Genomic DNA, 24,929 nt, shown 5'->3' on the forward strand with positions numbered 1-24,929 from the left:
TAATTTAAAAAATGGCTTCTCAAATGTATTTTAAACCAAATGAACTTTTCAGAATTAAAATTTCTGGCTTAGTTAAAATTTGCTGGGGAGAATTTCTATCCAATTCAGGAATTACCCACATATACACAAACTTCACCTATACTTATCATTCAGTTATGTATATTATTGTGAACTGCACCAAAATATAAAACCATTTGGAAACATTTCTATTCAATCTAAGCCCCTTGGCTCTCCCTTGTGTTATAAACTAGTCATTACAACAAGGGCTGTAGACCTCAGATGTATATTGTATTACTAATTAGCTGTTTACTCTACTAATATTTACATGCAAGTGGATGTGTGCGGCATAATTGATTTTCTTTACCCGCTACAAATCAAGTAAAGCCAACATGTATGCATGGTTGAAAATATATATTCAAATAAGCTCTTTATTCGTTCTATATTCTTAAACACCACTAAAGACAGTGATTGGAACACAAACATGAATTTAAACAGTAAAAATATGCACACTTTTCAAAATCATTGCTTTGCCGAGGGGATGTGAATAAAAAAACAAAACAAAAAAAGCATGTGCCAGATTGACATTTTTCACTTGCTATGGAGGTTTTATTCTGTACAGAGAGACAATTTGTACAAAATTAATCTAGATATATAACACTACATGAAACAAAGTAACTCATATATACAATATTAAATGAATCATATAGTACAGGTCACATACAAAAGGACACTTTTAAGTTATGTTGTGGAAATAAAATGTTAAGATGAAAAGATCTGCAAAATGACAAGCCACCAAATAACTTTTTTAATAGTCTCTCTTTATCGAAAGGACTTGTTTGTAAGCACTAAAATAACTCAAAACCCATAAGAGAGCATTTTTTTCCAGCAAGCATGGGTTTTTTTGTATGTTTTTCTTTTATAGAAACAAGAACTCAAGTTTGGTTGAATGGCATTCCTCTGGAGTAAAAGGTACATGTTTAACATGGTACTTTTGAATGTACAACTTTTTGCCTTCAAGCAAATACAGTATTAATACAGTTATCCGAGCCAAGTCACAATGTCAGTTCACTGTTCAGCATCTGTGTGACACCGGCCGGTTCTGCCAAACTACTTCACCTCCAGGAACGAGACAACTAGCACATCAAATATAAAGGAATCGGAACACTCTTGACGCGCGAGTCAAAACAACAGTACTGATTTGCTGACAGAAAAAAGATGGCAAAGCAAGCATTTTGTATTTTTTTTTTGGTATTTCTATTTCAATATTAAGTGCATCTATAACTAGTGAGGTTAAGAGAGCTTAATTTGAATAATAAATTAGTTTTTAATAGGTCGAATATGGAGATTTTCTTTAAAACTCTTTTAGTCTAAGCTTGTTGGGATTTGAAGTCACATTCAGCAGTACCATTGTTTGAACTGAGTGGCCACAACGTGCAACTAGATTTCAAACATTTCCTGTGAACACAAGGAAGCGAGCGCGGCAAATGGCACGTGGAAAATAAAATGGAAAGTGACAGATGTCCACAGGACAACGTCGTCTTTCCTCGCTGTCTACCTGGACATTGCAAGGCGACGGACAGGCCTGAGTTTGGTCGTTAACTGTGCTACACTAAAACGAAAAAAGAAAAAAAAAAACACCCCAATGACAAAAAACAACAAGGCGAGTGCCCCTTGTTTAAATCGGACATTTAAAAACAAAAACACAGTCTTGGCACTGACAAGCTGTCTGTTAAAAGACACAAAAGGAAAATTGACGACAGTCTTTCCTTTGACCTTTCTTGCATGCCGTGCCATGGAGAACAAAAATCCATTAACACGTCCGTTCCTGCAGGTCCACATCATCAGAAAGAAAGAAGGAAGAAACCAGCCCAGTGCCTTCAATGTTTTTGACCGGGTTCTTCACTTAAAAGCGAGTGGACGACGGAAGGGTTTGAAGGAACAGGGTAGACAAGACGGAGCCAATGGCGGGAGCTCAAAGACAAAACGATCACACGTGGACATCCTCCAAATAAAAACCAAAAGAACCTGAGAAAGTAGAAATCTGGGGGAAGCGAATACAAGACTTCTGAACTGGTCACGGGCCCGGTGGACTGCTCTCAAAGAGACAGTGGGAATGGACGAGAACTAATGACATGGGGTTTAAAAAAAAAAAAAAAAAGAAATGTGTGGGTGAGGAATTTGGGGGCTGGAGATGGGTTTTCCATGGCAACGGAAGGGCAGTTGGGTGGCTGGATCTAGAGTCCGTCGCGGGTGGTCAACATGTCTTCAGCTCTGCGGTGGGTCTCCAAGGCTTTTGTGGTGTAGATGTCCTGAGGCAACTCAGATTTGCGCCGCGTCATGGGCCGATCCTTCCACTGGCCGTGCTGTAGCTGTCAAACCGAGAGAAAGCTGATTGAGGGAGGCGTCTTTTCCAGCTGAGCTACTTCGTTCAACTAGAAATGCAAGCAGCAAGTCCCTGCAAATCCATCACTGAAAATCTGTTAAGAGTCCTGACAAAACATCATACCAATTTAAAACTCCCCCACCAAATTTGGTCAAAATGTCAGGTGAGGAAAGCAAATGCCCCTTTTCACACTGCACAGTGCAAACCAATGGCAAGGTGTGCAGTATTGGCAAAATCAGTGGCTATTTATAGCACATACTGTTTACTCACCGGCTGCCACTGCCATTTAAGAGAATTTAAAAGGAACAATATCTAGATTTCAGATTTGTTAGAAGGTCTGAAAAAACAAATGTTCTAACACAATCTTTTGCTAATCGACCGATATCATCAATATAACAGTATGTGAAATAAATAACAAAATTAGAAAGGGGGGAAAATTATAATTATTTACGCGGGATCTTTGAAAGGTCATGTTTGGGGAATTCATAATCAACTGAAGAATTCACGTTTGTCCTTCAATAAAAGAACTGATTGTGAAATATAATACTTCCACTTAAAAATAGACCTTCAGAAAATGCCATGCCTTTGAATGATATCAATTGTCATGGATGTGTTATGCCCCCCACCCCAAAAGTTTTAATCCGGCATGGTTTTTGCAGTCTTTTTGAGGTGAACTACAGTCGCCTAAACTAAGGCAAAAGGGGCCCAGGCAGTAATGTGCAATTGAAACGCAGCAAAAGGAGCCTCAACCAACCTCCAGGTTCAATTCAAAATCAATAGTGCTCATTTGACGACAAGCAAATCAAAAGGCTAAAGTAAATGTTCAAATTTACAAACTAACATTAGAGGCTATTATTTTCTAAAGGGACCACAAAGCCTCTGGTCATATGAACAAAAATGAACTGTAATTTGTACAGAGCATATCTTCTGACACGGAGGGAAAATATGTCGAAAAACATGGAAAGAGGAAAAGAATTTAGACAGAGAGAAGCCAGGATTACCTGAGTTGCACCTTCCTCAACTGTCTTTTTTAACCTCTGAACATCTTCTATCAAAGGAACATCCGTCTCCATTGCTACTGGACTATTGAAGTCAGAGGAATCAACAAGCACAGAGAGCTAATTCCAAAAGAAAAAAAGAGGGGGGTGGGGACAAACAAAATGGGTATAGGGGCGAAGAAAAGACGTTGAATGGCATGCGGAGAAGAGCGGATCAAGAGGGTCTGCACAAATTACAAGCTTCATTTCGAAATGGAACCACGACACCCCAATGTGGAAATGTGCCAGTTCTTTGAATAAGCACAGGCTAAACAATTGCTGCACGCAGAAAAGCATTCTATAGCAAAATCTATTTGTTGAAGGAGACTCGAGGAATTCAAATTCAAACTTTTTTTCTCCACATTCAAATGTGACATAGTATGTCGTAAGTACCCTTTTTCAAGGACTATACTCAAACTCAAAACCTTTACAAAGTTTACACTCAACCTTTTGTGTAACCTGCCATCAAAAAGCTATTGTGGGAAAAATTCTAGTTTCCGTCCTTTTATTTATTCACGACTTGATTTTGAACATGGTAACTAATACGGTGCACAGCAAGTAAAACGAAATTCGCCCAAAAGGTCATTTGGGTGTTGCTCACCTGTGGATTGGATTTAGCAAGGTTCTCAATCTTGATCCAAGCTTCTTCACGCTCCTTTGACTTGGCCTTCTCTCTGTCAGGTTAAATTTAGAAAATAGATGAAAAAAAAATGACCAAAAGAAAAAAAAAGGATAACCCTGGACTGTGACGCCTCACTTGTTTTTCTCAGCCCGGAACTGCTGAGTGCAGTCGTCAAAGAGCTTCTGATTCATTTCCATGAAAAGCTTCAGAGCATTGTAGATGAGGCCGTGGATGGTTCTGCAGGCAAACACGGGAAATCAATGACTTTATATAAAGGGTTTGGCAGGCCCATCTGCTTATCAACCAAATAGCACTAAAATATATCAGTTCTAATGCTTTGTTTACCGATCTTAAGGATTAAAGCTGTGTCACACACATGCATTAGGGTAAGCCGTTGAGCAGATAAAAAGTCCTTTGTGCATGTGAATGCAGGAAGACTGATAAATTCTCCAGTTTATCACAGGTTAATGGATTAGATAAAAAATAAAAGGGCATGGTCTGGCAATCTATGCATAATGCAGCCTTATACTTCAAATCGACATTTTTGCAACTATTTTCTCTATGTTTAAGCATTTCAACTCCACCAAAACAGTGGGTAATGTCCTGAATAAAAACTATTTTCTGTGCATGAGAAGTGCAAGGATTAAGGTTTGATAAAAATATGCCAGCATCACTTAAAGCTATAAGAGAGTTCACGCTTAATGGAAATTTGGCAACGTGACCAATAAAAGTTTTATTAGTCAGTAGCCAAAGCTAGCAAAGCATTTTTGAAATTGGACAAGAGATAGTTTGGTGTGAAGTAGTTTATCCAGTATAAGAGTAACGCTTTAAAATAATTTTGAAAATGTACCACATTTTCACAACTATAAGGTGCACTTAAGTCTTAAATTTTCTCCAAAATAGACAGTGCGCCTTATAATCCAGTGCGCTTTATATATGGACCAATACTAAAATTGTTATCACAATAAAATAAAATAAATCATATATTATATATGGATAAATATTGAACCGCAGCAGCCCCAGACTCTATTTCCAGTGCGCCAGTGAATGCTGAGATATATAAAACGGTGTTGCATTTCGATTGATCGAGCACATTAATTCTATGTTCATCATCATTCCCAGTGGAAGTTTCAACTGTGGTCCGAGCTTTCAGGAAGGCAGAAATTACTGACTCGATTAATGACGACTTTGGTGAGATGCCCACCTGTTCAACATGAGTTATTATGCTATTGCTGTGTCACGAAAATACTAACACTTTAACCTCCGAGGAAAAAAAAACTTGTTTATTCATGTTGGGAGTGAATGGAGTTGTCAGAAAGCTGATTTGTAATCTATTAATAAAGTATGGCTGAACCATCCAACTGTTTTGTTGACATTCCCTTTAGTGCAGCACCATCTAGTGGGTGCGCCTTAAAATGTGATGCGTCTTGTGTGTGTCTCAAATACAGAAATAGCACTCGTTACCAACACTGAGGCTTTGAATGTGATGCGCCATATAGTCGTGAAAATACGGTAAACTATTAAGGATTATAGTTATCTGTGACGTAAGAGGTACAAACACACCAAAGGCAGCTTATTTTTATTTCTTCCCTCAAATGCAAGAGGTATGAAAAAAAAACAAGTCTTAAAGCTGACAGTAATAAAGGTCTATTTTTAATATAATAATTAATAATAAATTTTTAATCGAATGCAATTGTTAACTGTGCCACGTTCAGGAGAATGACTGAAAGTCTCGTAAAGCGTGGCAGGGCTCAGCTACACAAATCGGAATGATTAATATAGTCGCAGAGTTAAATTGTCACACTGATGTTCACTGTGACATTTGTTCCCACGAATGTTAAGCAGGAGGACGGTAAATGCAGGCAAAGTGCAAGAATGCAGCACTCAAGTGTTAAAAGTGGTGACTCTTACTTGTTCCAGTGGGTCTTGGAGTTTCGGTACAGAGCGGGGAACATAATTGGGAGAATCTTGGCCGCGTTGTCGCTGATGAGACTCATGATGTACTCGTTATTCCAGTAGTACAGCGCCCGCTCTGCCACCTAAAGAGAACACAAAGCATCTCAGCAGGGCACTAAAGTAATGAAGAGACTTCCCAGGATAACATGGTGTACTGTACCTGGAAATGCGGGCTGGAGACGCATTTAGCGAGCTGCCGGAAAAGGGGTTCCTGCACTTTAACGAATTCAGATGGTTCGATGACGTCCAGAATCTCTTCTAACTCATTGAGGAACATCACTTCCTTGGGACTGTGAGTCTTTGGCCAGTACTTAAGGAGGGCCATTACCACCTATGAGGAAGGCAAAGTCAAGGAAGGAACAACATTAAAAATAAGCCATTTAAACTTGCCATGTAACAAAACCAATCAACTTACTGGCTCAGTTAGAGTGCTGTCTTTTTCTAAAAATTGCACCACACAGTAGGCCAACTGCAAAAGAGGATTTTAATATTTTAACGCCTGAAATGCTTTCTCTTCGTCCAAGCATGATGCACACATTTATAACTACTTAGTCCAATAACATTGTTAAATAATGGACCACACACACACTTTACCTGTGGATGGTAGACACTGAGTGATTTCACTTTGTGTAGAGGTAATAAAACCTTCAACAGGAAAATCTTGTGCTCTTCTTTTAGAGGTAAGGCAAATCCATTGATAATGCTGTGAATGAACAAATCACTTGATGAATGTCTGTTTGTTATAGTAATAAAATTAAGTGTAAGATTATTGTTTTGTTTCCCCGTATAGTATGCCGTTAAAAGTACTTGGGTGATCCGACCACTTATAAATTCGGACTGGCATGAGAAAAAAAATAGGTGAATGTTCTGTATTGTGTCATAATGAGCGGGTGACGTAAATCTTTTGTAAAGATTTTTAATTAGCGTTTGGAGGCTATGTGGCAGCAGTATGAAAATGAAACCAACCTCCCAAGTATTTCCAGTAGTTCAGCAATACCATTGTGATGCTCCGTCTCATAGATAAACCTTAAAGAAAAAGATGATTTTTAAAGATATGAGAAGACATGAGAATAAAGCATTACATCATAGAGGGAACGAAGACATTTATTTACCATAATGTATGTCTGTTAGGGTCAATGTCAATTGCAAAGTACCATTTTTAAAAAAGGAAAAATTTAATTCATATGGGAAGTGACATTAATTAATTGAGGACTCCTTGCAAATGAAATGTAATGATTTTAAGTTCATTCGTCAAAAACAAACTCTTAATTTACTGCTGAAGAATTAAAATGTAGGAAAACTGAACTGACCTATAGAAAATATTATTGATCTGTTTTCTGATGTAAGCTCTAAGGCCGAGGAACTTCCCATAGATCCTGTGAAGGGTCGTTTTAAGGAAGTCTCGCTCTCTGGGATCTTCACTGTCAAATAGGTCTAGAAGCTTCAGGCGAAGAGAGAAGACAGAATACATCAAGCCATTTAATTGCTTGTCAAGAGGACATTTCCTTTTCTTACCTGCATAACAAATTTCTGGTCAATATATTTCTTTGCTATGTTGGGCTGAAAGTCGGGTGATTCTAAAAACCTAAGAAAAAATTCATAGACGAGCTGCAATGAAAGCAAAGAGAAGTAGAATTTAGAGGAAAATAGATTTATGACATGCTTTTAAAAAATGTTCCTCATTAACCTGTCTGAGCAGGTATAATTCTATACCATATTTTTCTAACTATACGTCGCACATACTTATGAGTTGCAGGCCTAACCAAACTGAAAAAACTCCCACTGATAGTCTATAAAATACAGTACATTACCCACTCATTTGAACAAATGAAAAGGGTAAAAAATAAAATTTGGATATGCACACTTTAAATGGACAGTAATGATACGGCTTGTTAAGTCTAATTCAATGTTTCAAGCTACTGTACGTACTGAAGACGTTTTCTTTCAGATAACTGTTACTCTTTGTAATGACCTGGACTAGCCGTGATTGCTAATCAATTAAAAAAATATATATAAATAACCTGAAGGTGTGGCCAAGCCGCTTCAAGTGTCGGTTCATCCTCCTCGGGATCGAATTCAGCTCCCGTGGGGTTGGATGAGGGAGGCAGAGTTCGAAACATGTTCACCGAAAACTAGAAGCAGACAGAAAATGACGTGGGCATACAATTTTGATTAGACAAGAGACAAGCTGTAATGAACTAATTACTAAATTGGGCACGTCAAGTGGCAGCTTGAACACAGGCGTAGCAAAATATCAACGGAAAAGCAATTGCCTGATGACGTTGCATTCAAAAGTTGCATTAGTCAGTGACTTATTTCCTTGTGAGAATCTGGAAAAGGTTCAAGTTTAAATTGAACATTGAGAAGGCTTTTTAAAGTTTCTTATGATTCCCTTGGGAGAAATTATTAGACGAGAATACACAGTGTTATATGAAATGGAAAAAAACATGCATGGATTGAACATTTTGTGATTCAAATATGGTCTCCAACAAACATCGGATAAAACACTATATAAATCTGATGGGTGCCCATGCAAGTGCCACATGAATGCACAGATCTAATTAAAATACAAAACCTCTCTCGCAAATGTCATGATACCAGACCTAGACGAGCCAAATATAGTCGAGACCTTATTTTTGGTTGCCAGCAGGGGAAAATATTGTGAACCATTACAGCTCTGATGTTGATGACAGGTTTAGTTTAACTCTTAAGAGAAACAATCAATGCAATGAAATCAAATTACATTTTCAGTCCTGTTCCCCTGTAATATTGGTGTTATTGTCTACTTGTACACTAAACTGCCAAAACAACTATCTTCCTTAAGATTTAACTATAGGAAGCTCAAATGTGACACACCAAATCATGCTTTTGAATTCCATGATTACATTAAATTTCATTTTGTTAATACTAAACTCAAAATAACGGCCCATGTTCAAACCACAAAAAATAACGTTATTTCAAATGAAATATAACCCAAGTTATGCATCTAAAAACAACTATGTAGCAAACTACGCGGCTGATGGACAGCAAGAGCCAATTAGCCCAATGACAATGCAAACATAACCAACCTGAATCTTGTTATCCAACAGTCCAAAGTCAATTTTATTTTTAGGCTCCTATAACTGTGAGTTGCAATAGTTTGTCTGACAATAATGCATGTGTGTGGTAATGTTCCCTCTTGCAGTGTCAACTGACTCCCCTGTGAGCTGCTGTATGCGACTGGGCAATCATGGGACAGTGCAGGTGGCCAACTGAGACACGGGAAGCCTTGTTCGACAGGACTGCAAGGTAGAGAAGCTTGTTGTGACAGCACTATGCTTCCATGTCAGGCTGGCAGAAAATGTATGGAAATAAAAATGGAAGCTAAAAAAAGGTCATGCACATGACTGCCAATCTTCTGAAAGGGAGCATCATGTGCTAATGGCATGCTTTCTGTCTATCACATAAATGTCTAAAGTTTGGCTCCAGAGAAGCCTTAATAATGACAGCAAGAAACATAGTTACTTATGCTCCAGATGTCAAATACAGCGCCTCCTGTTAGGATGTTGCAAAGGCAGCTAATAATCGTAGCTCGTCATTATAATCGCTCATTTAAAAGAAACATGGCTGCTTTCTTCTATGTGCAAGAGAACAAATATACCAAAGCAGAGCTGCTAACGACTCCGGAATTTCAGGAGTTTACCCGGAAATGCAATGCAAACTCCGGGACTCCGGTCAACCTTCCTAAACTCCGGAAATCCAAAAAATTGTCACTTAAATTATTTTGAAGCAACCATTTCAGAAAGTACCAAAATTCCAATTTAAATGCCTCGAAATTCACACCATCACTAAGGCTTCCGCCATCTGGTAAACCAGAAGAATTCTGTAACAAGAGTGCATTGTGACTCATCCAAGTTACAAGTTCTTACAAATGATTTGTCCTGTGCCACTTCAGTGCAAATCGATTTTGCGTGAATCACATTCACTCCGGATAAACTCCAGAAATGGGACAAGGGTACTCCTGAAATGGGGTCAACAGAGGTTGGCAGCTCTGTATAAGGTTTAGAAACACCAGAAATCAATTAAGGGACCAAAATGACTAGTTTAAATGAATGACAACTGGAATCATGACAAATAAAAGCAATAAGCCTCAGTCAGAAGACCCCACTTCTTCCCTCCTTTTTGGGCTTGCATGGTATACCACTGTAGTCATTTCCCATTCTAGCGGGCTCTCACGTGTACTCCTATTGGAAGATTGTTTAAATGAATGTCCCTAAAACTAAAACCCAAACGGCCAGCCACTGTTCTCTGACCGAGTTTCACTCCAACTTTTTTTGGGACACAAACAGATCCGTCCCCACCCTGCCCAATCAGCAAGCAACTTTACTGACCATGTGAACCACCTCCGGGTAGATGGGCTCTGTGATGACATTCCTGTTGTGGGTGATGTATTCCACCATCTCGCTCAGAGCCGCCCTTTTCACCTCCTTCCATTTTAGGTCGCTGAGCGGGTCGGAAAGGAAGTCGAAGAGGACGCAACATTGTCGCAGTTTCTGGATGAAGAGCTTCTCCTGCTCGGCGGGTGCCACGTCTGCGGGAATAGAAAAAAAGGAGAACATGGTTAACATGGCTGAGGCGTGGAGGAATTAAGCTACACCTGATAAAGTAGTTGGGCGTATGGGATAAGGAAAGTCATTTTGTAATGAGGAGGGTGAACTCCAAGCCAGTCTGGGGTTAGCCCAACTGTCAAGAATGAATGCTGAACACAGCTACAGAGTCCAAGGGAGATGTAAGATGGCAAATGAGTCATGACGACTCAAGTGTCAGAACAATTAGAAACCTACAAGGCGGATAACTACAACGCAAAGAGGCGGCGTGTACATTAAGGAGAGGGACGCGAGGAAGAGGGATTTGGGAAGTGGGTGAACGGTCATGGCCCAGATATTTGTAGCACACAAGAATGGGAAAAAAAATGGTGGTCACTATTATTGTTGTATATATTTTTACAGCACTTCCCGTTTCACTTCATTTCCATGTGTAAACAAATAAGCAGAGGAAGTGATATGGGGCAGTCATTACCCAAGCCAAGAAAAGTCAGTCAGTGTCAGGGCAGACCATATGACATTGCAATCTAGTAATACATCCTTTAATCATAAGTTAGTTGGCGTAGGTAAGCACACATGAGACAGTGGTAGACAAATAAACTTCACTATGACAAAACTTTCCTAGACACATTACAATAAAAGACTGGCATTAAACAGAAGTTCCGAAAATGCATCCTTTCAAAACTGTTAAGACCCAGTCATTCATTTTATCCCATAGCTGATCCAGGGTATTTGGCCATATGTCTATTTTGAATACCAAAGTAACTAATTAACTGCAAAAAGCAGGTAAAAATGATTGGATCCTAAAGATTTCTCAAGTATAGGATTGCTAAACTTCCGTTAATTAACCTCCTGACTACCAGGAAAAAAGTTGTCTAATCACATTTATTTTGAAATTCCTCAATTTATGAGAAGTAATTGGAATACTGCAAAAGAAATTTGGTATCATTGGAAAGCTCTGAATGTCCTCTATTGAGCACAAAATGAGTTAATGTGATTGGATGCGCTGGGTGGGAGATATTTTGGTTTACAAATATCCTCTACACAGGACAAATTTGAACTACTGGTAGTCAGGAGGATAAATAACTACGGAATAGAACCAAATATTTATTTCGTCGTACCTTTGTTTATTAAATGCAAAAGGTTGAGCAACCTTATCTGGGTGAAGACCGACCGGCATTTAACGTGTTGAAAAAAAGTGTGCGCATCTAAACTGACTAGCTTTGTGTCACTTGAAAAGATTGAAAACAATGCAGTGTCTCCGATGTCACAATACGAGTGTCACTCCTTTTTGAATGCAAAACAGCACAAGGTGGATGTTGGCATTAGGTGTCACAAAATTTAAAAACTGCAAATTTTCGATTAGATTGTTCAAGGCAAAGTTGTGGATTTAAGTATGGTCACAAGGGAATTAAGTTGAGCCGATGTCTGGGTATATGAACAATAACAACCATGTGTCGGTGAAACGTTGTGACAAAGGCTAGCTACCAAACACCGTTTCATTCATGACAACAGCAGTCCTAGAAAGAAGGTATATCCGCGCCGCTGAAGCATATAATTGTGTAATAAAAACAAATCTTCGAGTTTAAGAGAGAAAAACCAGAGCCCTTTACTCAACAATGGTATTGCGGAGGCTGAAACGTGATATCTTTTATGAAAAGAGGCCAAGCTCATGAATTTTTATATCACAATGGCACATTTCTGCAGCAAAATGTACTTTTGTTGCACTGGTACTTACTAACTCAAATAAATACTTATTTCCACGTGTTCAATGAAAAAAAAATCATAATATTTCTAAACTACTTTCACTTTGCAAAACAATGATCCATAGTTTTAGTTTCTTTTCATTTAAGTCAACTAGTTTATACCCAGCAAAAGATTTAGATACCTGAAAGCAATATAAAGCAGACACAGATAAACTGCACCAAGACATCAATAATGTAGATAACGCAGCTCTTATTGCATAAGTATTGAGTACTTGCTTATTGAACATTCAAGTGATTTTCTGTACTGTTTGAAAATTAGTTAGATATTTAATATTTATGTATTTGAGGATAGGCATGAGCATATGTGCTCATTTTAAGCACATGAGCAGTTCGTTCTCCCAGTACCATCTTTAGTTTGAGAATGGCAATACACATTGGGAAGCCTGTATGGAAGAGTTGCTTATTATTTAAGTGATCTTCCTTCATTGCCAACATGAGTAGACTCATTTTAAGTCAAAGCAAAATAAATAACAAAAAAAAAAAACCTATTTTGGGTCACCTGATCCTAAGTCTGAACTGTATGAATTGACATCTGATGTTGAAAGGTGATAACTTACGGCAGGCCAGGTCGTGCAGCCAGAATCAGTTCTGTTCTATGTCTCCTGTTACATAAGTCCTGTCTGAGTGAGTGTTAAACTTTTAGTGCCGTCCCAAAAATACTCGTCAACTTGTGTAACGGACAGAGGCTCTGCATTGTGATCGCGAAATTGACGGCAACCACAATGTGACTTCTATTAAATGTAAGCCACTAAACGCTGTGGGGCAGGGCATGTGTGAGGGCACAGACTAGCATCATTATGGCGAAAAGAGCATTATTAAGATAACTTATTCGTTCAAAATTAAAGATAGTAAATAACGAGTCCCACTGGAGCCACTCTTTCTTGGCTGTGGGATAAATAAGCAACATTAATTTGTATTATACTCAATGTGAAGAACCAACAGATACTATTTATGTTCTTATATAAGGGGGTGAAAGGTCAGAGGCTGGTAGGCATATGAGAGCATTCAACATGTGATTGCATCCAGGATTTGTGCGGCTTTGGAGTCAAAGTTTGCAACACATGGACCAGGCCTATGTTGCAACGTGGAGACTCTTGTGAGCAGCACAGTTAGAAATGTAGAAAAATGTGGCACAATTCAGAATGACACCATTATTATTCTCCAAAGTCGCACTTTGCTACAGCGCTGTAATGTCACAAAAAGAACCAAGTGTGTGCATGTTGCATTTTCATTCATTGCTCTACTTAGAAAAAAAGTCTGGTCTGTCAATGTCGAATGACGCAATTTTGATGACTTAATTAAAAAGTCAGTCAATTAACTAAATTGTGAGCCCATTGAAACATTAGGCAGAACGGGTTTGTATGCTGTATAATACGCAAAGTGGGTTGTGCTTGTAGTAAACTAAGAATAACCCAAACATATATAGGACTGGTTATATTGTTTGCACAGATCCATTTCTTGACAGCCTAATTATTTGGGCTTGTTCTCCTTTTTGAAGAGGCTATTCAAAACATTTTTACCGACAAATTTTCTACGATTGCTGGTTTTAAATTGATGTTTTTTTTTTTTATCTGGGTTTTGACAGGCAGGAATAGTATTTATTTTCATAAAACCTTTTTTTAAACCAAGTGTTTTATCGGCATTCAGCCCAAATTGCAAACAACAAAGCCGCCAAACTCCGAGCACACATTTGCTCACGTTCACAGGTGGTCAGTTTTGTATGTCCAAGTGGCTGATGAAGTGTCAATGAAAACGCAAAGGCAGGCGCCGAAGAACCATCTGTTCGTTTGACTTCGAACACCACTAAAAGTGAGCTGAATAACCGAGTACTAACAAGCACGGCGGACATCCTGTTTGCAAATAGCTAACATTTTTACACTAAATGTAGAAAACCCTGCTTGTGTGCAAGGGTCATAATGATAGAGACAGACAGAAAAGGCACGGATTTGTGTGACTCAATAGAATGTAATCAATAATTGCCTTGGGTTGCAGCTAACGCCAGGCTGCAGAGTACAGTGGTGTCTTTCAAAACTACCGAGTCCTTTGTACAACATGGGAGAGGCAAGGCTGTTATTGCTTCACCTAAAGAACAAGATATTTTACACCTGGGTGAGGGACTACCAGAAATAAAAAGGGTTCCATTTTTTTTTCTATAAAAAATAAATCTCCATAAGTAACTCACACTCATTTTCACTTTTCTTTCCAGATGACAAAACAAGTGTATCAAACATCTCAGTTTTTGCAACATACAATATTGTCTTATCCATGTTTGGTAGTATTTTGTCCATTGGACCCTAGAAAAAAAATTGCAATGTCGCAAATTTGGCAATGCACGCAAATTCAATCAATTCCAGTGAATCACATCAACTTTACCTGAAATTAGAGCAATACCCTGTGCAAACTTAACACGGCACTGTCAATTTGACTTTCTTGTTTTTGATGTGGCAGCAGGGATGTACGATTTCAGAATCTCATCTCCATGGGCTGCCATTGACAGCAATAGAAGTCCAATCCAATGATTGCTGACAACGATCCTAGTCAAAACGGTCAATAGCAACTTATGAGTCATGCACTTACATTCCGAATGAATACAAATGATTGCGACACACTCACCTGTCACAACAAATACAGTAATGTGTGTTACATTTTTTTCACTTGAGCAATACTAAAACTGATGCAACAATAAGAGATCCCCATTAAGAAAAATGTCTAGAAATCAGGTTCAACTGTCACTTTTAAAATGAATGAAATGTTTCAACCCGTGTACTTGTCAGCCAAATATTTTATACGAGATAGTTAATAAGTCCCTAATGAGCTAAATACATTTTATTAAAAACTTTTTGAATCCAATGCAAAAAAAGCTTTGCAATCAGGTGCCCTTGAATTCATTTGAGAGGGATAAAAACAAGATAAATGACACATTATTAAACGCCAGAGTAACAGATTTCCCATGTAAAGGCTTCACTGTAACCAAGATTTCATAACCCATAAACAAACAACAGACAATAATATTTTAGCAACCAATAATTCAACTAGACCTTCTTAGATTCCTGACGACACTTCCGTAGCGTCACGGCTAACGGGGGGATGGGCAAAACGAATGAAGCTAGTTGGCTAACGAGTAAAAAAAATGAAGCTTTTAACGAATGCGCGTCACCTAAAAAAACGCAAACGACAGAAAATTACCAGCCCCGAGCTTCATTCGTTCACCGGCATTTGACGCAGTTAAACCCGATTGCAAAATAAGCTAATAGCAGCGGAGGGGAACCGGAGCACAGCAACACGCACACACATACACAGCGTTCCCCACTTAATTATCCGCGATAATAAGGAGGAATCGTTTCCCCGTACGTACCTCTGAAGTGCATAAGGGCCACCGGCTGAAAAGGCCCGTTGGAATTAGGCGCATCCACGACCATTCTGCCTGCAGACCTATCGCATGTCAACATGTAAACCTCAACCAGGAAGGCGATCCACTCAAGGCGACAGGCCAGCCTCCATTTTAGCACAAAGCAGAGCAGAAAATGAAGCTCTCTGCCGCTGGAGGGAACTGGCTACTTTGTGACGTCACACGCGAGGGAGGATGCCTATTGGTCCGTTTCGGATCGCTCAAGAGCAATAGTAAAGAAGGCGCTGGTCCAGGGAGAGCCGTGATTGGGTGAGTGAGGAGAACGAGGCGGGGTATGCACTGACTTTTTCTTCTAGAATGAGACTGGCTCTTCCACACATCATTGAGTTGAATCGATATTTCAGTTTCCAATTATATGCACGCATGTATTATCTATTGGGGGATTTTGAGTGCAAATCACAGTGGGAGAGAGAGAGGGAGAGAGAGGGGGAGGGAGGGAGAGTTATAGAGAGAGAGAGAGAGAGAGAGAGAGAGAGAGAGAGAGAGAGAGAGAGGGAAAGAGAGGGAAAGAGAGGGAGAGAGGGAGAGGGAGAGAGGGAGAGAGGGAGAGAGGGAGAGAGGGAGAGAGGGAGAGAGGGAGAGAGAGGGAGAGAGGGGGAGAGGGGGAGAGGGAGAGAGGGAGAGAGAGAGAGAGAGAGAGAGGGAGAGAGAGAGAGAGAGAGAGAGAGAGAGAGAGAGAGAGAGAGAGAGAGAGAGAGAATAAAACTCCTTCCATTATTGAGTCCCACAGCTTTTTGCACATGGACCTACACTATTATTTTTTTTCATTTCATTTTCTGACCCACTTTATCCTCACTAGGATCGCAGGGGGTGCTGAAGTCTATCCCAGCTGACAGGGGGACACCCTGAATTGGTGGCCAGCCAATCCCAGGACACAAGGAGACAAACAACCATTCACGCTCACACGTAATTTAGCATGTCCAGTCAGCCTACCATGCATGTCTTATGAATGTGGGAGGAAACCGGAGTACCAGGAGAAAACCCATGCAGGCCCAGGGAGAACATGCAAACGCCACACAGGTGGATTTGAACCCAGGACCCCCACGGTGAGGCCAACGTGCTAACCACTCACGCCGCCGGGCCACCCAACACTATTAATACACGATAAAATTCACATGCCTACATCAATAGATTGAAAAAAAGCATTGAATATCCATATTTACTGGAAGCAATGCTTCTAAGAGAAGTGCTGCAAAATAAACTAAATAGTCAAGTGGGAATAAACTTGAACTATTTCTCAGAACAACACTGTAAATTCAGGCTTCTGAAAGTGCTTAAGCCAGCAGCGAAGACCTAGCTCACCCAGACTTTGTCAAAGATGTTGTGAGGATAAAATAGGGCACAGATGTCCTTCATAACTAATACAAAGAAACAAGAAGAAAGTACCTGCAAAATATAAAAAGAGTGTGAGTCACTCTTTGTATAAAAGGCACAGGAACACCACACTGCATTCCATTTTACAAGATACAGAAACTTTGCAAACGTATTGAGTAGGACATGGAAACACCATGAAGCAAGACTAGAGTCTGGTTTTGCAACCACAATTAATTTTTTGATTGAAAATTGGAAACGATAACTAAAAGCTAAAGAAAAACAAAACACCAGTCCATGTTCGTGCAGTTAATCCATGCAGATACCCCATGAATTAAAAGTCTCACCCTGGTTTGCACTCAAGGTTATAGTTTAATCTGAGATGCTTATTTTCCAGAAAATCACTATATTTGACATCTTTTACTTCAGAGGTCTCAGTGCAATGGTAATTTAAAAAGAGGATGAGAGTCAAAGTGCATCACTATGCAGTCGTCTCCTCTCACCGATGCGCCAAAGTCACTCAAAGAGCTATTACTACATTCCACAACCATGACAACAGGCAACAGTGTTTTGAAAGCTGCCACTTACTGTCTGATTGGACAAGCCCAGAGAGAATGCGCAAGAACCATTTTAAACTTAACTTATTGTGCACTGGATAGATAACACCCTCATCTCGGTTGAGTAAGACTGTCTATACAATGAGTTGTAACTGTTCAACAAATCTAATCAACACCCCCGCAAAACCAACCAGCATTGATCCTTTTGCTTTCTTGTTATAATCCAAATATAAACACAGAAGCAAACCTTCAGATTAGATGTTTAACAACAAGTACCAGACAAAACCATAACTGTTGGGGCGGAATTTAGATTGGTGTTGGGGCTGTGGGTGCACCCCAGTTTCCAGAAGGCCTGGTTTAAGGGCGTGACATTTGCATGATTGAGTATGAGAAGATGATAAAACAAAGGTAAGATTATATGCAGAGCAATCATTCATACCGGCTCGTCTGTGTATGCCTATAAAACAATTGTATTGGATTAACTCTATTTATATTGGTCTTTCCCCCCTGTTTTGCAAAGGTTTTTAACCAGTGTCTGATTAATTCATAATAGCAATTACTTTCAATTTTCACGTTAATATGCAGCCATTTACTATTGAAACAAGAACATTTTATTTTTATTATTTAAAAAAAACATTATTGTTAGTAAAGTATTGACATCAGCCAATTGATTATTGGTATTAACGACGAAAAATGAAAGATTACATTAAAACATTATAAATCATTATAAATTTTGGGGATAATTTTCTAACATGTCTCCTTAAAACTCAGTATTTGTATCCTTGACCTCTCAACCTCAGCTTTTAGAAACATGAACTTTATATGGGTCAGAAACATTTATAGACAGACACAGTTAGACTTTTACTGCACATTAAAGTGATCCCCAGCTAATGAGAAACTGGTGACTAATTACATTTAGACTGAAGAATTTCTGTGAATTTACTATGATGTTGATGCAGTAAATAGAGACAGATACTGCAATAGCCACAATAATAAATACTTTTTTCATCATCGTAATTGAATAGCATTTTTGTTTTAAACGCCGCAAGAGAAATGTGTGCTATTCCTAAGAAAAATATATTAGTACCAACATTAAAAGTGGGCTATTAACAGACTTAAGTCTCCATTTAACTGCAGATCCCACAAGCCAAAGATAAAACATGTGACCACATTAAAGTAAGTGGTCTCTCATGAATGTGTTATCTTTCCCTAACATTGGATTCAGAGCACGGGGGTTGCTTACTTGTCTTCCTCATTTTTAACACCAGCAGGAGTACTTTTAAAACTAAACTTTGAGTTATTTATCAAGTTGTTTGTCTTTGTCACTAGACTGTTAAGCAGGCTGACCTTTTACACTTTTCCTCTCACTAGTAAATTAAAAAAAAGATTGTTATTTAACATTGATAAATCACAAATCCGATGTTTTATCAAGGTACAAAAGCAAAATAATAGATGAGTTTACAAGAAACCACTTAAGCCACATCCTGCGTGTAATGCCGTGTGTAAACAAAGATGTCATGAAAAATAGATGTCGCCTGTCAAACCTCAACCTCATCGTCTGGCTTTGGAATTGGCATCAATTCAATAAGCACAAGTAGAGGGAATCCATAATGCTAGCTGACTCGTGTCAATATTTCAGTTAAAAAGTATTTCTTGCAAAGTCGTTAATGCTCCTTTTAGATTGGACAGACTACCCCCATTGTCTTCCATTTTAATAAAGGGCCGACTCAGCCATATCTTGTGATCTTGTGAGCCTTATGATGGAAATATCTCTTCTGTTGTCACTGTACATCTTGAAATGAAGCTGACTGCACAACATTTGCATCACAAATAAAGCCAGTGGCAAGCAGGCTATCAATAATGTAGGGTGACCTCAAGGTTAAAAAGGTGGTTATGAGGATCCACCTGTTCTATAAATTGTTAATATGATTGCCTTTGTTGATACAGGTAAAAAAACTGTGTAAAAGACTGCTGAGGACGATGAAGTACTTGAAATATGGGATTCGAAGAATGCACAACCACATCTAATGAGTCAACTCAGTACCTAATAAACTGTAAATGCTGACAACAACCTTAAATCCCATGAGAAATCCTATGACTAAATCCTTGTGGAACAGAAATAATGCTCACTTTAAATTGGCTCTATCAGACAGGCACAACTAAGTGAACTTAGAGACATTTTCATTTTTCCAGTATTAATTCATCGAAAGGAATATAGAACTTTTTTTGGGGAAAATATTATGGTCTATGAGGGTCTTGAATTAAGATTTTGGACCGTAATTGTGGGACTTTGAAAGCCAATGACTTTTTTTAGGTGGTATTTGAAGTACAAATATTGAGAACCAGTGTAGTAAAATGGAAGTGTCCTTAACTTAGTGACCCAGCATACCTGCGAGCATAGCCAGTTTGTGCAGCTCTCGGTTAGTGCTCAGGGCGAAACACGAAGAACTGAACCTCTTCTCCTTCCTCACAGCTGAGTGTGAGCCCGGCTTCTTTATCCTCATCAGCTGAGTGGCGGGAGGTACTTTCTTATTGGAGGCCTACGGAAACAAGCAATCAGAGAGAAAGGGCACGAGGTAATTCAATGTTGAGAGGAAGACAGGAGGAGGCGTGGTGATGTGCTTAAGGGTCAAGTTCCGCTCCCAGTCAGATCGGGTGCTTCTCGGCCAGTGGGGAACCCGATCACCGGCTGCGGTGTATTGTGCTGTATCTCTACGCAGAGTTTGCAGTAGACCAAGATAACAACACATCTCAGCAATGCTCACGGTCTGGCATTGATGCATCCATTTTTTTAATAGCACTTGTCCGCATTGAATATTGACAAACAATCATTGACACGCCCATTCACAACTATAGACAGTTTAAAACGAGGGTACTTAAACATTTATTTAATTATTATTATTATTATTTTGGATTGGATAACTTTTATTCATCCCGTATTCGGGAAATTTGACGACACTGTGCAGTTACACTGGTTCCACATTATTAAAATGTATTGAACTGATGGTATATTTTATTATTTTTCAAGCAGGAGGAGAAAGTGTTTCAGTTTATTACATTATTAATTATGTACCACCGAGGTACATGATCAAATTAAGGATGTTTTTTTTTAGCTCTAATTTGACAAAAATAGTGCCCTTTTTTGTCTCAAGAAAAATAGTTAACAATTATTATATTAAGTCTTTTTAAAAATGGTAAAATATCAATATTTTGTTTTTGAAGTTCCATTTTGTTTATTAAATCAAATATTCTCAATTGCTGCTTTCTTTGAGTGTTCAGAGTGTTAAAAAATAAAGTATGTTTATGAGTATCTAAGGAAAACATATAATATCTGTACTCAATATACTGCGACCCATGGTATATGGTAATATTACATTTTGTATAGTATGGTATATAAAGTAGACTAAATTAGGAAAAAAGTTGGGTTTTTATATTGTCATAAAAATCAGTCTATATACTGTATCCAATCTAAAGGAGGTTTGATAGTTAGTTAAAATTATGATTTTATCATGATGTGGGAGAAATCTGAAAAACAGAGAGGGAGTCTAACAGTCATAAGATCATGTTGTGCTGTCATGAGCTACTTTTAGGGACAAAAAGTCATTGAACTCACCGACGATGCGGTGTTATGAAAATCATAAACTCCTTCAACATGGTGTGATGAACTGAAAATGACTCAAAAATCTGTTTTTCTGCCCATGTGAGTTTTCAGGATTATATAATGCAATCTGGCAAATAATTTTCAACCAAAAACCAAAAAGTGAACACACAAAGAAGCTATTGACCCTGTGACTATGGAAGAGCATAACAAAAATTATATATTTATACATTGCACTCTGTGTTTGAGGCAACATCACTACAGTAATGACAATGTGTTATTTTGTCCTGTTTAGATTCTTGAGAAAGAAAGAAAACACAAACCCACACAACACTTACATCTTCATCAGATCCAGGCCCATTTTCATGAGCTGATTTTTTAGACTTTCCAGACTTAGTGGCGTCCTAAAGTAAACAAACAAAAAGCCAAATGAATATAGGAAGACGACAAGTACAAAGCTACAAAAAACACTCACTTTACCTTGTCTTTTTTGCTCTTCTGAGGCATAATGGAGGCTGCAGGTTTTGTGGAGTGTCAGCAGGTCGTAGTTTTCCTATGGACACACTCTTGACGCACCGGCACGTCCTGGCCCGTATCTGTGTGAATACATAAGCACCATGTGACGGATCCCGAGCTGTTCTGCGGATAAGAGTAAGAAGGAACTGCTGTTGAAGTGAAGAAGTCAAAATAAATAAATAAATACAGGGGGCGGCAGTGGCGATTGCAAAAAAAGTCTTGAATTTCATGGCCTATTGCGCCATGTATGGACTGTCTTAGGGGGGCAGTGTTGAATCAGAATTAAGGTCAATTTTGATCAATGCATGTAAACCAACATATTGATGCTTATGGCCACAGATTTCCATAATATAGGATGTAGTATACCCCATCAGATGTCATTATATATTTATTTCCATGTTCATCTCATCTCATTTTCTGAAGCGCTTTTTCCTAACCAGGGCCGCAGGGGGTGTTGGAGCCTATCCCAGCTGACTTCGGCCCAGAGGCGAGGGACACCGTGAATTTGATAGCCAGTCATTAGAAGGGCATAAAGAGACAAACAACCATTCACGTGCACATTCATACCTAGAGGCAATTTTAGTGTCCAATCAGCCAACCATGCATGTGTTTGGAATGTGGGAGGAAACCAGAGTACCCAGAGAAAACCCACGTAGGCCCAGGGAGAACGTGTAAACTCACACTAAAGGTCCAATCCTGGATTTGAACCCAGGTCCCCCCACTGTGAGGCTGACGCGCTAACCACTGAACTGCTGGACAACCCTATTTCCATGTTAAAAGGGGAAAAAAATGCAAGAGCCGAGTCTCATTACATTTAGAATTATTTTCAAACGGGATCATATGAAAATATATTTTTATTCATTGGAATTGAGGGCTGTAATTCTTTTCGATAATAATTTTACTTTTATTGTATAGTAAAATGTGTGAATATGTTTGGGATTTTTAATTAAAAAATTGACAGGATGACTCATATTCCCTTTAAAATTCTGTCTTGTTTGTGAGAATTATATCTGTCCTCTTGCATTATGCTGGAATGTCCATATGGGAGCAGTGTTGTAATGTTTGTCTCTTAACAAGTCAATTTGACATTTTTTGGTGAATTGTGTAAACTTTATGGATAAGAGTATATATAATAAAATAAAAAAATAAATAAATAGATATTCTTATCCATAACGTTACACTCTTAGCCAAAATGTATCACACACATATATATATATATATATATATATATATATATATATATATATATATATATATATATATATATATATATATATATATATATATATATATATATATATATATATATATATATATATATATATATATATATATATATATATATATATATATATATATATATATATATATATAAGAGCAGTAGTATTATAGACAGGGAAGGAATCTTGATGTTTGTGTTTGTGCTTTTCTTGGAGTCCATCTTTATCTCACCTCATCCACTGTTCATCCTCAACACAACGTTATTACTCGGTGATACGCTGTCTTTCATTTCCTGGTCCACCAACAAGGGAACACTGTCTCACCGCCCCCCAAAGTCTGTTTATGGTCGTGAGGCAACAATGCAATATGCGCTGTCTTTCAATAAAAGGCCGTAGAATTGTGAAGAGTCGCATATTATTGATGTAAAGTCTGATTATCTACTCTTTAATAAATGAGGCCAAAAGGCACTCTTATTCATGCAACAATATATTTTCCAAGCATATATTTACCTTTACATAAATACTTCTTCATTAATAGGAATACCATTGTTGATTTCTTTGTTTAACCTGTGATGCAGTGGTTCAACCATTAAAAAACCCCTGCCAAAGAACACAGGGCTCCCCCGTTACCCCTTCTTGCACAGTTGTTAGAGTATGAGCTTGTGTAACAAGACAACTCAACAAGCTCTTTAGTTTATCTGTTTATTTGCAGGCAGCACAGCCAATGGGGCTAATGAGTAGACATGCATTACAATTGCAAAAGCACATTGTTTCACAGAAAAGCCGAAAAGGGGAAAAGGGCGACGTAATGACTGGTCAGCTTGTTAAAGCATATGAAATATCTGTGCTGCCTAAAACAACTGATGCAGAAGCGGATGAGCAGTGGTGGGTGCCAGGTCTGACTTTATCAAATGTGCAACACCTCATGTCACGCATAGAATACTGTATGAGAGCTACACACACCACCGAAACACTCTAACACACGCATTAAATCTCTCAAACCCCACATACACACACAACTGAGACATTATTGCACACAACTGATAAAATCCTAAACAATGCTGAATGCTCACACCTGACTAAAACAATTTCATGCGCTGCTAAAATGCTCTCTAAAAAACTACTAGTGCAGAAAAATGACTACTGAAAAACACACAATATTTGGAAAACTCTCAAGCACACTGCTGAAACTTACATAATCACTCACCAGCACTGCTAAAAAACACAAACGGGATTGAAATACGCTTAGATTTACTACTGCAACAATCTCACATAGAGAAATACTAAAATACTCAACCAAGCACTACTCAAATAGTCACTCAAATACTGTTGTAGCTCCTGTTACTGAAACATGACACATCGTAGACTACAACATTTCAATAGTGTTTCAATAATACGTATGAATGTATATTTGGGTGAGCAAAAATATGTCAGTGATGTGTATGTGAGCGAGAGAGCTGTTTACCTGAATTTAGTCTCTGACGGCCGCTCATAACAGATGAGATGTATGCATCATTCATGTTTAATTCATGCTTCCCTCTAAGAGAGTGAATTTGAATTAATGTGATGATCTTTTGACAAACACATCCTCCCACAAACAAATAGAAACTCATCTCGGTTATGCTTAACACAAAACAAAGGTTTAAGCCTATTGAAATTAGTCATAAAGTATCAAGAAAAGAAAAATTATGTTGGAACACAACATTTTTTTTCATATTACATCAACTTTACCCCCATAACATATTCCCACAATGCCGTTATTCTTTTTATACAGTGTGGTCCTCAAAATTCCTTCGTTTGTGAACAAAAAATAAAATAAATTAAATGAAAAATGTTGTATTTTTCACCAGCAATTTCAACTAAATGGAAGGTCCTGACTGTGCCCTGGCAGATAACATGCTTGATTGGCATGAAAGAACATCATACACTGTTCGCTTGAAGAAGCCATCTGTCTCACGGGATTTAACTTTC

The 24,929-nt window shown here is 38.4% G+C and overlaps 2 protein-coding genes across 5 annotated transcripts in view; both read right to left on the reverse strand.

Annotated features, from left to right (window-relative positions):
• Positions 1-578: 578 nt before the first annotated feature.
• On the reverse strand, positions 579-24,497 carry ppp2r5ca (protein phosphatase 2, regulatory subunit B', gamma a). 3 transcript variants are annotated; one of them, XM_077620770.1, is made up of 17 exons: positions 24,424-24,497; positions 21,703-21,818; positions 21,561-21,626; positions 20,014-20,164; positions 10,369-10,568; positions 8,020-8,130; positions 7,514-7,606; positions 7,309-7,439; positions 6,965-7,024; positions 6,593-6,701; positions 6,414-6,467; positions 6,159-6,329; positions 5,954-6,081; positions 4,178-4,279; positions 4,022-4,094; positions 3,385-3,501; positions 579-2,369 (listed from the first exon to the last, which is right to left on the reverse strand). In XM_077620770.1, exons 2-17 carry the CDS (start codon positions 21,727-21,729, stop codon positions 2,235-2,237), a joined length of 1,728 nt encoding a protein of 575 aa, XP_077476896.1. In that variant the 5' UTR covers positions 21,730-21,818; positions 24,424-24,497; the 3' UTR covers positions 579-2,234. The 3 variants fall into 3 exon arrangements, with proteins under 3 accessions (XP_077476896.1, XP_077476894.1, XP_077476895.1); XM_077620768.1 differs by lacking the exons at positions 20,014-20,164; positions 21,561-21,626; positions 21,703-21,818; positions 24,424-24,497 and adding an exon at positions 15,703-15,900; XM_077620769.1 differs by lacking the exons at positions 3,385-3,501; positions 20,014-20,164; positions 21,561-21,626; positions 21,703-21,818; positions 24,424-24,497 and adding an exon at positions 15,703-15,900.
• htr1d (5-hydroxytryptamine (serotonin) receptor 1D, G protein-coupled) overlaps positions 21,741-24,929 on the reverse strand; it is a 62,377-nt gene continuing 59,188 nt past the window's right edge. Inside the window, exons 8-9 of one of the 2 annotated variants that reach the window (XR_013305145.1) lie at positions 24,424-24,497; positions 21,750-21,818 (exon numbers count right to left, since the gene is read on the reverse strand). The gene's annotated coding sequence lies outside the window, so the exon portion shown is untranslated. Of the gene's footprint in view, positions 21,819-24,423; positions 24,498-24,929 lie in introns of both variants that reach the window. The other variant, XR_013305146.1, reaches the window with a different exon arrangement.

This window comes from Stigmatopora argus, chromosome 15 (genome assembly GCF_051989625.1).
Source record: "Stigmatopora argus isolate UIUO_Sarg chromosome 15, RoL_Sarg_1.0, whole genome shotgun sequence".
Taxonomy (NCBI): Eukaryota; Metazoa; Chordata; class Actinopteri; order Syngnathiformes; family Syngnathidae; genus Stigmatopora; species Stigmatopora argus.